The sequence below is a fragment of the Copadichromis virginalis genome, linkage group LG14 (genome assembly GCF_057382275.1).
Source record: "Copadichromis virginalis isolate Kocher_CV1m ecotype Utaka linkage group LG14, C_Virginalis_male_GT1.1, whole genome shotgun sequence".
In the NCBI taxonomy this organism is placed as follows: Eukaryota; Metazoa; Chordata; class Actinopteri; order Cichliformes; family Cichlidae; genus Copadichromis; species Copadichromis virginalis.
In genome coordinates this window covers 9,697,460-9,711,625 of record NC_140631.1, presented here as the reverse complement: position 1 = coordinate 9,711,625, position 14,166 = coordinate 9,697,460, and the positions used below count along the sequence as shown (strand labels likewise).

The window sequence follows — 14,166 nt, the reverse complement described above, 5'->3', positions numbered from 1 at the left end:
GAATTTCACACACTGAAAATAAAGGCCAGACTTTTTGCATGAGCTATATAATTATTGCATGCCAAATAATTTGTCACACCACATGTTGTCATGTTTCGGCTGTGTGGCAGGCAGGAGAGGACCCAAACGCAAACTCACGGGGACAGAACTTGAACTCAAAAGCACAGCTTTAATTGCTGGAAAAATAGAACACAGGTAATACAAAACTAAACTGGGAAAGCTAATCATAAAGTATACCAGGAGACACGGGGAGAATCACACACAGCATGAGGGAGACAAGGCCACAAAAACAAAATGTCCATCAAAAGCATAGGAGCACAGGGAACAGTTCACAACTCCTCAGGGGGCCGGCCCGGAGGCTGACGGCACAGGAGTTCATAGTCAAACAGTTCCGGGGGCCGTCCATGCGGACGGCAACGGCGGCGACATGGAAACGGTTCAGGGGCCGACCGTGCGGACGGCAACGGTGTAGAAACAGTTCAGGGGGCCGACCTCGACGGCGGTGACGTCCAGCTGGTGGCCCGGAAAGTGGCCGGCGATCCCGAGGTGCCGAGGCCGGACCAGGCGTGGCAGAAGCAGAGGCCGAGGCCGGACCAGACGAGGATGAAGACTCGGATGGAGTGGACCAGGCGACTGCGTGGGCGGAGACACGGAGGCCGCAGCTGGCGTGGATGAGGCTGCTGGTGGAGCAGCTGGTGGCTGAACGGGCACCTCGGACCCTCCAGCGGACGAGGAAGGTTGCTGGACGGGCCCCTCGGGCCCTCCAGCTGACGAGGCATGAGGCTGGACGGGCTCCTCGGGCCCTCCAGCTGACGAGGCATGAGGGGCTCCTCGGGCCCTCCAGCTGAAGCAGTGGCAGGACCAGTAGGTGCAGAGACTACTGGCTGAACAGAAGGCTGAGCGGGTGATGGAACAAATGACTGAGCTAAACACTGGGGAGCTGGCTGAGCTTCACAGTGGGCTAAGGGCTGAGCTAACGGAAACACAGGAAAATGAACTATGGACTGGGCTGCTAATAGAGCTAATGACTGAGCTATAGACTGAAAAGCATGCAGTAGTGATGGTGGTGATGGTTGTGGACTGTACTCTTCTGAGCCTCTGGAACACAGGGAGGACTGCTGGGCGGGGTTGACCGAGTCTTCAGCAGAAACAAGAACGGGTGCAGGCACCTGACGGACACTAGCCGCTCCCACCCGAGGAGTAGGTACGGGTGCAGAGACGAGCTGTATCCTGGCTGCCCTCACCCTGGGGACCGGCATGGGTGCAGAGGTGGACTGGTTCACAGCCCCCCTCACCCTGGAAGCCGGGACAGGCAACGGCTGGGCAACTGCCCTTCTCACCCGAGGAGCTGGTACGGGTGCAGAAACTGACAGAGCCTCAGCCAGCCTGGAAACCAGAGCAGGGACCAACTGGACCTCAGCCTCCCTCACCCGAGGAACTGGTACGGGTGCAGGGGTACGCTGGGCCCGAGCTGCCCCGGGAGCAGGACCACGAGCTGGCAAAGGAGCGGGCTCAGAAAAAACAGTCTTAGAATTGGCAGGCTTAGGGTTAATATGTACTGGGTCGACAAAAACAGACCTATCAAAAATGAACTTAGCATTTTTCCCCACCATGTTCTTCAGTCTTTGTTTTAGCAGGTTTTGACGTCCTTGGGTTAACGGTCTTAGAGTGAGCTGACTTGGGGATGACTGAACCAGACTTGACAAAACCTGAACTGACAGAACCTGAACTGAGTGTTTTAGACCTGGTGACATTGCTCACAGTTTTTCCTTTAAAAGCATTTACAGCCTTTGGCGAGTGATTATTGTCTTTGATTTCTTCTGTTCAGAGGGAGCTTTGGTGCAAGCGGGGCAACAGGCGGAGGCTTTTGGCAACTTCGGGGACCTCCAAAAGCCAGCCGAGTTCCGTGGAATATGTGCTCAAAATCCGGAGCGCGCCACGGCTTCCAGCGGAGCTCCTCCTCCAGCTGGGCGAGGGCTGCCTCCTGGCGCTCATACAGCTGAGAGCGGTTTGCTGGGTCCATGTAATGGTCGTAGTCTTCTGTCATGTTTCGGCTGTGTGGCAGGCAGGAGAGGACCCAAACGCAAACTCACGGGGACAGAACTTGAACTCAAAAGCACAGCTTTAATTGCTGGAAAAATAGAACACAGGTAATACAAAACTAAACTGGGAAAGCTAATCATAAAGTATACCAGGAGACACGGGGAGAATCACACACAGCATGGGGGAGACTACGACACTGACAAAGAGAAACACAGGGCTTAAATACACAGAGGGATAACGAGGGAATGAGACACAGAAGGAGACCACAGCTGGGAGTAATCAGGCTGGACGAGACAAGGGAAGCAAAACTAGAAACACTCACATGAGACATGGACCTTCAAAGTAAAACAGGAAACACACTGACTGAACTCTAAACATGCAAACTTAACAGCAACTGAGAAGACAGACTATAGGGACCAGAAACATGGTACATAGAGGTCACAGTAGACACAACATTGAACACAGGGAAGCCATATTACAAAGCCAAAGAACTAAACCTATGATAACCATAACTGAAATCTAGGGAAACAAGAAACAGTACAACAAAGGACTCAAAACATACTCCATAATATAAAAAACACGAGATTTCTTCAAAATAAAACAGGAAACATGAGAGGCAGACATGACAACATAAGACAACAGACATGAAACACATGAAGGGCAAGGGAGACTTCACAGGGGTTGAAAACACAAGGGGGAGCTAATAAGCAAATGAACATAGGAAACCTAATAAGCTTAAACATACACTATGAACATCAAAATGAACTAAAACTCAAAACACTGGGTCATAAGACCCAGGATCGTGACACATGTATGTTCAAGTGTTCCAGTCCAGTGACTCAAATTAGCTGAGGTGAAGCCCACCAGCAGCTGCCAACACCAGGTACTTGTGCAGTCATCCCCTTGTCAAAGCACCCTAAATCAGGGCTGCCCAATCCCAGTCCTCGAGAGCTACTATCCTGCAGCTTTTAGATGCATCCCTACTCCAACACAGCTGAATCAAATGGTTTGATTACCTCTTCAGCATGCCATCATGTTTGGCAAAGGCCTGATAACAAGCCATTCATTTGATTCGGGTGTGTGGGAACAAGGATGCATCTAAAAGCTGCAGGACGGTAGCTCTCGAGGACCGGGATTGGGCACCCCTGCCCTGAATACTTCTGCAAGTACGAATTTTGAATTTTAGCCCTCATCCTACATACATACACATCCTACATAATTTACATACAGGGACTACTGAGTTGCATCCCTGGGGACCCCAAAAATAATTTACAATGAGAAGCAATTATCATAGCAAATAATAATAGCAAAACTTATTATGTCTTAGAGCATTATCAGTTATGCAATGAACATTGCATATTTTCTAACATCAAAATCTTTGGGTCAGCTCTTGTTTCACCACAGCAGACTGATACAGTGTCCACATCACTGCATCTGTCAGGATCCGGATCATCACACCTGGATCATCACACCTGAATCAAATGATTAGTTCATTACCAGGGCTCTGGAGAACTTCAAAACATGTTGAGTAGGTAATGTAGCCATTTAAATCAGCTGTGTTGGATCAAAGACACATCTAAAACCTTCAGGACACTGGCTCTCGAGGCCTGGAGTTCCCTACCCCTGGTGTAGACTCTGTGATTAAAAATATCCAGCTTCATTTTGGGCATTTAATGTAATATTTAGTTAAAACTCCAACGTAAGAAAACTGGAAAGTCTTGAAATGCAAAAATGTTTTTATGTATTTTGTATTTTTATGTTATTTATCGAAGAAGAGAGGATTAATGTGAGTGGTGTCCTGTAAACAAAGACAAATGGGCCTTAGCAGTGTTAGATAAGAAAAGCTTGGTGGTAAAACTAGATGGTAATTACAAAAGGGGCGATGGCATGAATTCACAAAGACAGGTGCAGAGACGGTTTGCTTGTGTGCGTGTGTGTGTTTTTGTGGATTTGATAGAGAGGCAAATGGGGCAGGTGAGCTGGAGGGTAAAGCAGTCATTTACTAGCTGACCACCCTCACCAGCAGTCACAGCACGCACAGCCTGCTGACATGGATAAGTTGATGTTGTAATTGAAGGAGCAGGAATAACAACCTCTGTCGTGCAGAAAGGCGGGAGTGCATGCACACTATGTATGTGTGTTTGCGAAAAAAGAGAGAGCAGAGCACAACAGATGAGGCAGCAAACAGTGAAATGGGATGAGGCTGCAAAACAGTGAGACAATGATGTTCGCTAGGAGGGAATGGGAAGGTTGGGCAGGGCAGAGGGAGGAGGGAAGGAATTCTAAACAAGCAGAAAGGAAGACAGAATGGGTGACGAGGAGGACGGGAAGGCGAACAATGCCCTCCTAATATGAATTACAGCTAATCCTCCTACTCACATACTTGTATTCAAATATACCACATTATCAACATTCAGCTCCTTCTGCACCTCTCTCCACACAATGGAAAAAGCTCAAGAAGCATCCAGGCTGTTATACAAGTAACTCATTCTAGCTCCATTTCAACTCACAGCCAATAAGAGCCAATTTCCATGCACTTTACACTCCGCAAGTGCTCTCCATCAGGGACCCCCTCCCTGTCCAGCTCTAGTGGGGTGTAGAGCATTGTCATCTGTCTTTAGTGGAAGACTCATCAAATATTAACAGGCACATTAGGACTACACAAGGTCCCTTCATCCCCTTTGCTCAGCATGAGAAAAGATGCCAGCTTGGAAAATGGGTTGTGGTTACCAACGAGTCAGGAGATTCTCAGTAACTGGTTGTGGTCTAGATGTTGAATGTCCAATGGAGGCAAGCCAATTATCTGTCCCTTCTAAGGTGTTGAGTGGAGCATTACAAAAAGCCTTGTTTTGTACATTAGCATATATAATATCAGTTTACAGAAATCCGACAGGCTGCAATGGCTTACAAAGCTGAATCGTGTGGGTTGGATTGATTGACTAACACAAAGAAGGTGCGAATTCTGCTCACGTCACTTGGACTTGTCATGATGGAGTTCAAACCAGACAAAAATCAAATAAGCTTTCAAATTTGACTTTGGCAGCAGTGATTTATCTCTTCCTCTTTGAAACAAACCTAGAAGTAGTCAAAGGAGCTTGCAAAGAAAAGCGTCTGGACTTCTTTAAGTTGCTTGAAGACGTTTCACCTCTCATCCGAGAAGCTTCTTCAGTTCTAAGGTCAAATGGTGGAGAGTCCCAGATATAAACCTAGTGGGAGTATCCCCCCACAGAGGGACAAAAGGACCCCCTGATGATCCTCTAATCGCCTGAGCCAACGTGTGAAACTGGGTGTGGGTCCCAATCAGCCAGAGTTTCGGGTGAGTTCATTGTGAAACCTGGCCCCACCTTATCATGCGAATTCCTGAGATCAGAAGAGCCACCTCCACAGCCACCTCCACAGGACAAGACTCAGCAGTCCATCTGCATCTTAAGGATAAAGGACACTCTTTCGAGGATGCCAATGTTCACATTTTGGACAGAGAAGACAGATGGTTTGAAAGAGGAGTGAAAGAAGCCATCTATGTCCACTGTGAGCGACCATCTTTGAACAGAGGCGGGGGTTTACGACACCAACTCTCTGCCATCTATAATCCAGTTTTGAGATCCCTTCCCAGACGCCTTAACGCCCACTCACATGTTTGTTGAGGATGGGGATATACCCGAATCACAGGGTAACTCTAGGCGTTGTTCAACAAAAGGGAAAGACAGAGATACAATATTGTGACACACAGTACCAAACTGATATTCATGGAAATATTTAGATTAATGATCCTCTCTGATTTCTCTCTGCAGAACCAGAGATATTGATCCTCATTCAGTATTATAAACCTACAAATGTTCTTACCTGTGCACAAAAAGAATCCACACAAACATTTTTCCTTGAATGTGCTGTAAAAGCAAAAAAAAAAAAAACTCCAATGAGGAAATGAGACAACATGTTTCCTAGGAGGAAAAAAAACAGTACCTAAGGGAATCTTATGTCCCCTGAGACACAGGCTTTAATTCAGATTTTTAAAACATACAGTTGATGAGAAAAAAAATGAATAAGAGACTAGAAGAAAAGGGAAGAAGCAGGTGGAGGGTAAGGCACAGCTGATCCGATGGCAAAGATGAATTCAATGTGCTGTATTTACTGAAGAAGCTGAGTCTAAACATTCAAAAATAAAGTACAAACAATGTTCTCTATGAATGTCTCCTGTTTCATTTGGTCTTTATGTTGGTGAAGCCAGGTAGCGAAAGGATTACTTTTTAAAGCTGTAGCTGTAGCTCAGGTGGCAGAGCAGGTCAGCCACTAATCAGAAGGTCGGTGGTTCGATCCCAGGCTGCATCCTGGCTGCATGCCAAATATCCTTGGGCAAGATACTAACCCCGTGTTTGCCTACTGGTGGTGGTCAGAGGGCCCGGTGGCGCCTGTGTCCGGCAGCCTCGCCTCTGTCAGTGCGCCCCAGGGCAGCTGTGGCTACAATGTAGCTTGCTATCGCCAGTGTGTGAATGTGTGTGTGAATGGGTGGATGACTGAATGTAGTGTAAAGCGCTTTGGGGTCCTATGGACTAGAAAAGCGCTATACAAATGCAGGCCATTTACCATTTAAAGGGGAGTGTGTTTCTCAAATTTATTACTTTACAGTTAAAACTTGGCATTCTTTACATGTGATTCTGTCGAAGCACCCATCGCGCATTTTGAGTGAACGATAGGCTAATTGCTAACTGCAACAGCAATACGTCGTTCAAGTGGAACAGCGAAGTGCAAGTACGAAAGGGATTGGGCATTGTAGGCATTCTGGGCTCTGCCAATCAGAGCCAGCAGATTTCGTTACGCGGGCATTTTGCTGTAACACGGGCAGAAATAATGCCGTTAAGTGCCTTCGTAACTTGAATTTTTCGTTAAATGGGGTATTCGTAAGTCGGGGTTCCACTGTACTTGATTTTATCTTTCTGGCTGAGGTTGTTTTGAAAAAACTGTAAATAATTACCTAAGTAAAATTCTCAAGGAAATATTGATGAATCTGAGTTTTGTGCATGCATACACAGCTGAAGCACTGATGTGATGTTTTTGTTGTGCTAGTTGTACTTTTGTGCCATATATTAATTTTCCTGGTCAAGAGATATTATAACTTGCCAACAAGGTTTGTGAGTCCTTTTAAATGACCATGATTTGTGTATAATTACTCATTACAATGTGCTTTGGCGATAAAAGTCTTATACGCTATTTGACTAAATTCAGAGCTGCACTTTTCATTAATAAACACATTAATAGTTGTGCAGACTGAAAAAAGTGTAATTTAAAGTAGTAACTTGTAGAATTTCCAGCTGCACCTTCAATCAGACATTCAGGCTTTAAACGAGTCTGCAGAACCTTTTTAGTACATTTCTTGTAATGCTTTGGGATTCCGCTGGGTTATGGTCAGGCCTCATGTACTCATTTCAACATATGAATTTTCTTATATAATACTTATTCAGTGATTTACGTGTGTGCTGTTGGTCGCTGTTCTGCTGCATTACCCAACCTCTCTTAAGCTGCGATAACGTTGCTCCTTAATCATGACGCTCCCTCCACCGTGCTTCACAGCTGTGGAGTTGGTCTCTTTCAAAAAGCACCTAAAAAATCCCCCTTTTTGTGCATTTGGTCAACTCTTGTTTTTATGTTTGGGCATGTGGTTGTGAAGAACTTTGTGATGTTTGTCTTGAAAGGTGGTATTGTCACGGTTCTGGGTCCGTTGGACTAAAACTCAAAACACTGGGTCATAAGACCCAGGATCGTGACACATGTATGTTCAAGTGTTCCAGTCCAGTGACTCAAATTGGCTGAGGTGAAGCCCACCAGCAGCTGCCAACACCAGGTACTTGTGCAGTCATCCCCTTGTCAAAGCACCCTAAATCAGGGCTGCCCAATCCCAGTTGCCGTCCGCACGGTCGGCCCCCAGAACTGCTTCCTCGCCGCCGTTGCCGTCCGCACGGTCGGCCTCCAGAACTGTTTGCCCGCCGTTGCCGTGTGCACGGTCGGCCTCCAGAACTGTTCGCACGTCGCCACCGTTGCCGTGTGCGCGGTCGGCCCCCTGGACTTTTTGTAGACTCTTGGTGAGCTCTGGTTTCGTTTTGTTTTTGATATGCTTTCCTGCATTTTTTGGACTCTGGTGCTCCTTGTTTTTTTGTTTGGGCTCTGTCCCTCCATCCTGGACCCCCTCCGCCCGCCCTGGCCTGGTGCTTTGTTGTGCTTTTTTTTGTTTGGGGCTGTCGGGAGTCAGCCCTTAGAGGGGGGGTACTGTCACGGTTCTGGGTCCGTTGGACCCAGTATTTTGAGTTCATTATGTTTTGGTACTTTTGCATCATGGATTTTCCTTTGTTTCTCTGGTACTTGGTGTTTCAGTTATCTTGGTGTTTTTCTATATTATGATTTATGATCTGATACTGTTGTGATTGTGATTATCATTTAGTAGCCTTTGGTCAGTGTCAAGTCTGTCTCTGTCTAGTCTGTGTCTTAGTAAAGTGTGTTTTGTTTCCTGTTTTACTTTGAAGGTTCTTGTTCCTGTCTGATGTTAGTATGTGCAGCTTTGTTCCCCCTGTCTCGTTAGCCCTGATCTCTCCCAGCTGTGTCTCCCTCCTGTTGCCAATTCCCCCGTTACTACCCTGTGTATATAAGCCCTGTGTTTTCCCATGCTCAGTGTCGCGTTGTACCATCAGATTATGCCTGTGTGTTCTTGGTCTCAGTGTTCCGGCCTCACTTCATGTTTGTATTCCTGCCAGCAATAAAGCTGAGGTTTTTTGAGTTACATTCCATTTTCCGAGTCCTGCATTTGGATCCTCATCTCTGCCTGCCCGCACACAGAGCCCTGACAGGTATACAAATAAAATACAACATTTTTTACTTACAATGAGGTTTTAATGTCTATCTAGTGTATTTTATCCTGCTAACATTGTCCCAAAGCTTCTGTAGATACATCCAGGTGGTCTTTTCCGAACCAAATGCAATCTGCAGTGTTTCTTTCACAATAGAGTCCTTCATATCTTCCCATCTTATTCAGTGTTTTTCTTAAAATGACCATGACCAAAGATTTAAACAGGTGGCAAGTTTACATTTTTGCATGTGTTTTGCTGTTACTCTGTGAATTTTTGGCTCTTTAAGGATTGCCTGCTGTTTTCTTACTGTGATCTTTGCTGTGAACAGTCATGTTCCTACTGAATATGCTCCAGTTTCTCTTACTTTGCAGTGATGAAGATGTAGTACTTTAGAAATGTGTTTTTGCATCTGTATAACGCTTCTTCCCATATGGAAAAGAAATAGTAAAAACTTATATGATTTACTCATGAAAGTGGCCACTTTCTCATTACTTTCATATATTGTTTTAGTAAGTATCCAAAACATACGAGTTTCATTATATATTTTTTCAAGGGATCTTGAAAAACTCTTGTATGTTTTTCATAGAAGTTTCATACAAGTAGACCTTATACACTTTCATTTATAGTAAGCAGCAGTAACTGCAACCCACTCTTCCCATCTCATCTGAGCTGGAGACATGTTTGTAAAATATTTTGGTCTATTATGTTAGTAGAGGCTAAATGTAGCCTAGAGGCATTAAACCTAAGCAAAGAAACACGGTACAGAGGTCTGCAAAGGTCATTTTTGTCCACACTCCAGATTTTTTTTCTCTTTCATTTCAAACATGTGGTATTTAAATTCAGCTGAAAATACCTCAGAATCATTTCTCTTAAGGCAGTTTATTGCATCTTGTACTCTACTCCTACTTTTTTTTTTTTTTTTTTTTTTTTTACATATTATCATAATATTGGGCTTCTCTTTAGTTACTTCCTGTTTTATTTTGAACTCACTAACTGGATTTTATTTTTTGTGTCTGTCTTCCTGCTCATTTTCTCATGAGGGAAACAGGTGTTCCTTCTAAGGTGTTGAGTATGCAATCATTATTCCCTTTGAATCCCTGCCAGACTGTGGCATATTCTTGTTTAATTAAGCTTTCCCAGCATTCCTAGCATTCACTTTTAACTGTATCATGTGTGACCTTTTGGGATTTGTTTAATGGTGAGTACATTTATAATAAAATGCAGGTGTACATAACATATTTGATCATTTCTAAATTTCATTCAACTTTCCTAGTTTTTCTGCGCACAAGCCCGGATAACCTTATGTAATCTAGTAAAGTGTGCACTTTTTAAGCCTAAAGTGACAAACCTTTGTGATAATTTCTATTTCTATTGATTGCCAGTAGGTATCCAGATCCACATTTCATTCTATTTGACAATACAAAAAAAATCTCTAATTAAAACTGATAAGGGCTTTGATATGATTCATATCAGAAGTTGATTAACCAACAAGGATTTTTACAACAATAGTAATCTCATTGTTGAAGGATGATAATAACATGAAAGGACTAATTGTGGTAATGGCAAGACAGGGGCAACATTGTCTCTGAATCAGAAGGCAGCATGGATTTAATGAAAATGTGTTCTTAATTTTAAAAAAAACATTAGCTCTAATCAAACACTTTGAGAGACGGAGGCTACCTGTCATCTCTGCCGTGATCTCATTTGTTACAGTGATTATATTAAGGCATCAAAGTTAATTTGACAATGACATATTGGGATGGTTTAAAATTAAATACTCATTGCTCCTTTAAGCAAACAAACTGCACAAGGGAAAAGAAGACAGCAACAGATACACGTTGTGTGTTATCTAAAAAGTCTAAAATGTCATTAAGATATACAGCGTCGTGCAGTAGACACCAATTCAAGTGGAACTGCTGCTTCTCATTTTCCACAAGGGAGAGCATAGGCAAGTATATATACTTAACTTACGATACTATGGTTTATGCTAAAATGTCAAAGTGGGTATTTTTCAAGGCACCAGACTAGAGAAGAGATCCATTCTAAATAAATGTAAAAGTCTAGTGATGAGTACAGAAACATAGCTATAACATATTTCTTATGACTGCAGTAAAATGAAACTCATTTAGCTGTAAAAGATCACATACCCATTTTATGACTCTATAAAATCTGACTTCCAGCCACTGATGATTTAGAAACTCCAGACTCAGATTTGTGTTTGTGGTATGTATTACATAAAATGGTTCACAAAAAATGTGCAGGCTGTTTTCTGTAATATGTAATAACTTCCCAAATGCTTCCACTGAGCATTTTATATTTACTTGGTGTCATGATCTGCGGGCTGCAGATCGTGTGGAGCTGAGTGTGGAACAAAATGCAGATGACGCAGAGAGACAGGAATGAGTTAATGTAAATCGAGCGTTGCTGGAACATGAGAGTACAAAAGAAATACCAAGACATAACAAATAACCTAAACTGGGAAAGGAAACTAAGGAAACATGGGACTAGTGGGACATGAAAACAAATGAGCAGAGACTCCGACGAGAGACAAGGGGAGACTGAGACAATATATACACAAGGGGAAGATTAGGGAGAGTGGAGACAGTTGGGAAACACAGCAAGAAGAAATTAGATGTAACAAGGTAAGGGAAGCAAACTGAACCTAATTCATAAGAGACAACAGACTACCAAAATAAAACAGGAAGCCCAAGGGACATAGAGAACTCAAAACAATGAATCATTTAGAAAAATCAACAGTTTAAAAACCAAAACACAGGCTCAAGACCTACATGACACTTGGATGTTTTGAACTTGCAGCCTTTTTCCAGGTTAAAGGTTTTAATTATTAGATCCCAGATCTAATAATTAAAATTGAGATGTTGATCGGTTTTTTTTATTTAAAACATATTATATATGTGTATATTTAAATTGTTTATTTTTCTTTTAGATGCATGAAACATTAAGATTTTCCTAATATTTGTTATGTGTAGTTCTGCTGGGATCAGCTAGTTATTGTTTTTAGCATTCCAACTGCTTTGGTCGACACGCTGTGCAACATTAACACACACTTATACTTATTTTCATTTATCAGCTGTTAAACGTGCCAGTAGCAGTAGATCTGCTAACAGTTAATAGTGGTTGGGTTGGATTAGCCCACATATATGACGATTTAAGGTGCTAAACAATTCAGATATTTATGTTAGTTTACTTCAATGTAAAAGACTAACCTTAAATATGTATGTAATAACACAGCAATTTCACTTGTATAAACATAAAATCAAATCAAGACATGTAGCATCAATGGCTGAAAAACAATGGTGCTTTTAGCTAGAGAGCCAGCTAGCACTAGCATCAGCATCAGTACTCATATTTAACTGTCTGGCAGTTTATTGGATCCCTGGTCAAGTTTGTAGTAAAGCAGCCACTGTGGATGAAAACTGAGTTTTGCCATTAAGAGTAGTCAACTGTGTCTTTAACCTCATTTTTTTTATATTAACATACTTAAGTACTCAAGAGTCATGACTAATCCAGAGCATGCATGGAAAACAACCCTACTCGGCCCTGTGTGCATGTACCATTAAATATTTTCCTGCTGTGTTAGCATGCTTTTGATTTTTAATTATAGCTGTTCCTCAAACCAAAAATTCTGGATGTCTTCCATTTTTCTACCAACTCAGCCAATGGGAGCTATGTTTAGTCTCAAAATGTTTCTGGCCCATGAGAAGAGAAATGTGATTCAACCACAGTTAATTTCATTTACAGCTGCCTTTTTTGTCTAATGTGAAATTAGGATAAATGTGCGTTTATTGTCCAGGCCATAAACCATTTGATCCACCCAAATGGATCAAATCTACAGCTGCCTTATATTTTCCCTAATTGCCTAAATCAATTTCAGGTGTTTTGCTGGTTGGGAAGTGTAAATTAAATTGAACAATTTAACAGAGAATCTAACTGCACAGGATGAGTTCTTTTGTAGAAAATTGGACACAGCGATTGCAACTTTCTAACTTCATCACTGCCACACAAACCAGACAATAGTTTACTAACTGAATGATGGTTATTTTATTTTTTTTATTATTCTTAAAACATTTAATTTTGGCAAACCACTAAACACAAAATGTGTTCATTATGAGACACAATAGGGAAGCTGGATTTACTCAACAATACGCTATAATGAGTTGCTTTAAAAAGCTATTTTGGATTAATTTGACCTCGACCTTTTCTTCCCTACCAGGTAACATCCGGAACACGGAGAAACTGAGCTATGATCGCCAGCAGCAGTACGAGATCCAGGTGACAGCCTGGGACTGCGGCCAGAAGAGAGCCTTGCACAGCGTTCCTGTCCGCATTGACGTCAAGCCGGTCTGCAAACCTGGCTGGCAAGGTTGGTCCTTGTTATATCTGCCTGTCTGTGTTTGTGTGCACAGATTTCAGGCAGGTCTGACTGTGCGGTGTTTATACACCCAGAAACACAGATGCGGTTGTTTGTGTGTGATTATAGTCTGTGCAGTCTGTGTGTGGCTTCATTCTATTGATGTTCACAGATGTGCTTATTTGTAAGTGATTACTCATAGTGTGTGTTCCTACTTACCTCTAAATGCGTTGCTTAAGTCAGCATGCTTCATTTTTCTCCATTTGTGCTTATCATAATGTCTACATTTCTCATCTTTCTTTACCTACAGTATGTTTCTATATTCTTCTCTCTCACTTTCCTTTTCTAAGCCTCTTTCTGTCTCTCTTTCCCTCCCTGAGGAATTGGCCTGTCAAGCGTAGCTGGTGTGATCAACAACACTTTACTAAAAGCACTGTGACTCAACCTATACCGCTCCTAGCGCATCAGAAGATGGTCTTGGCAGCTTTAACAAGGCCCAGAGTAATGCAAAGGCAAGCGTCTGAGTGCTGCCACAACAACACAAACAGTGCTTAAGATAACTTTAGATGCAATTTACGCTTGTCAGAGAGGGCGGCAGCACGTGATGAAAGATGGCCACATGCTGTTTTCAGCTTCACATGTAACCATGCGCAATCTGTGTTGTTCTGTCATTAACAAGGTGATTCATGTGCTCTTTGGCATCCAGCCATTTATCCCACAGAACGCAAAGATAGCAGGCTGGTGATAAACAGCAGTAAATGAGGACCCTGGCAGCAGCTCAGTGGCAGCCACTGAACCCTGACGAAACTGCTAAGTTGCTTGGCTCATATTCAATCTTGTTTCAGTCCTCCAACTTGTATGTTTTTTTTAAAGCTTCTGGACAAGTGTTTATGTTTCTGATGTGACTCAGGAATT

General features: G+C 43.0%; 1 protein-coding gene across 1 annotated transcript in view; it reads left to right on the top strand.

Moving 5' to 3' along the window:
• The window catches only part of LOC146693387 (calsyntenin-2-like), a 333,610-nt gene that overhangs the window by 198,224 nt on the left and 121,220 nt on the right, over positions 1 to 14,166 (top strand). The window contains exon 5 of the mRNA XM_085479236.1: positions 13,114 to 13,263. Coding sequence (XP_085335362.1) covers positions 13,114 to 13,263 — 150 coding nt within the window. The remainder of the gene's footprint in view (positions 1 to 13,113; positions 13,264 to 14,166) is intronic.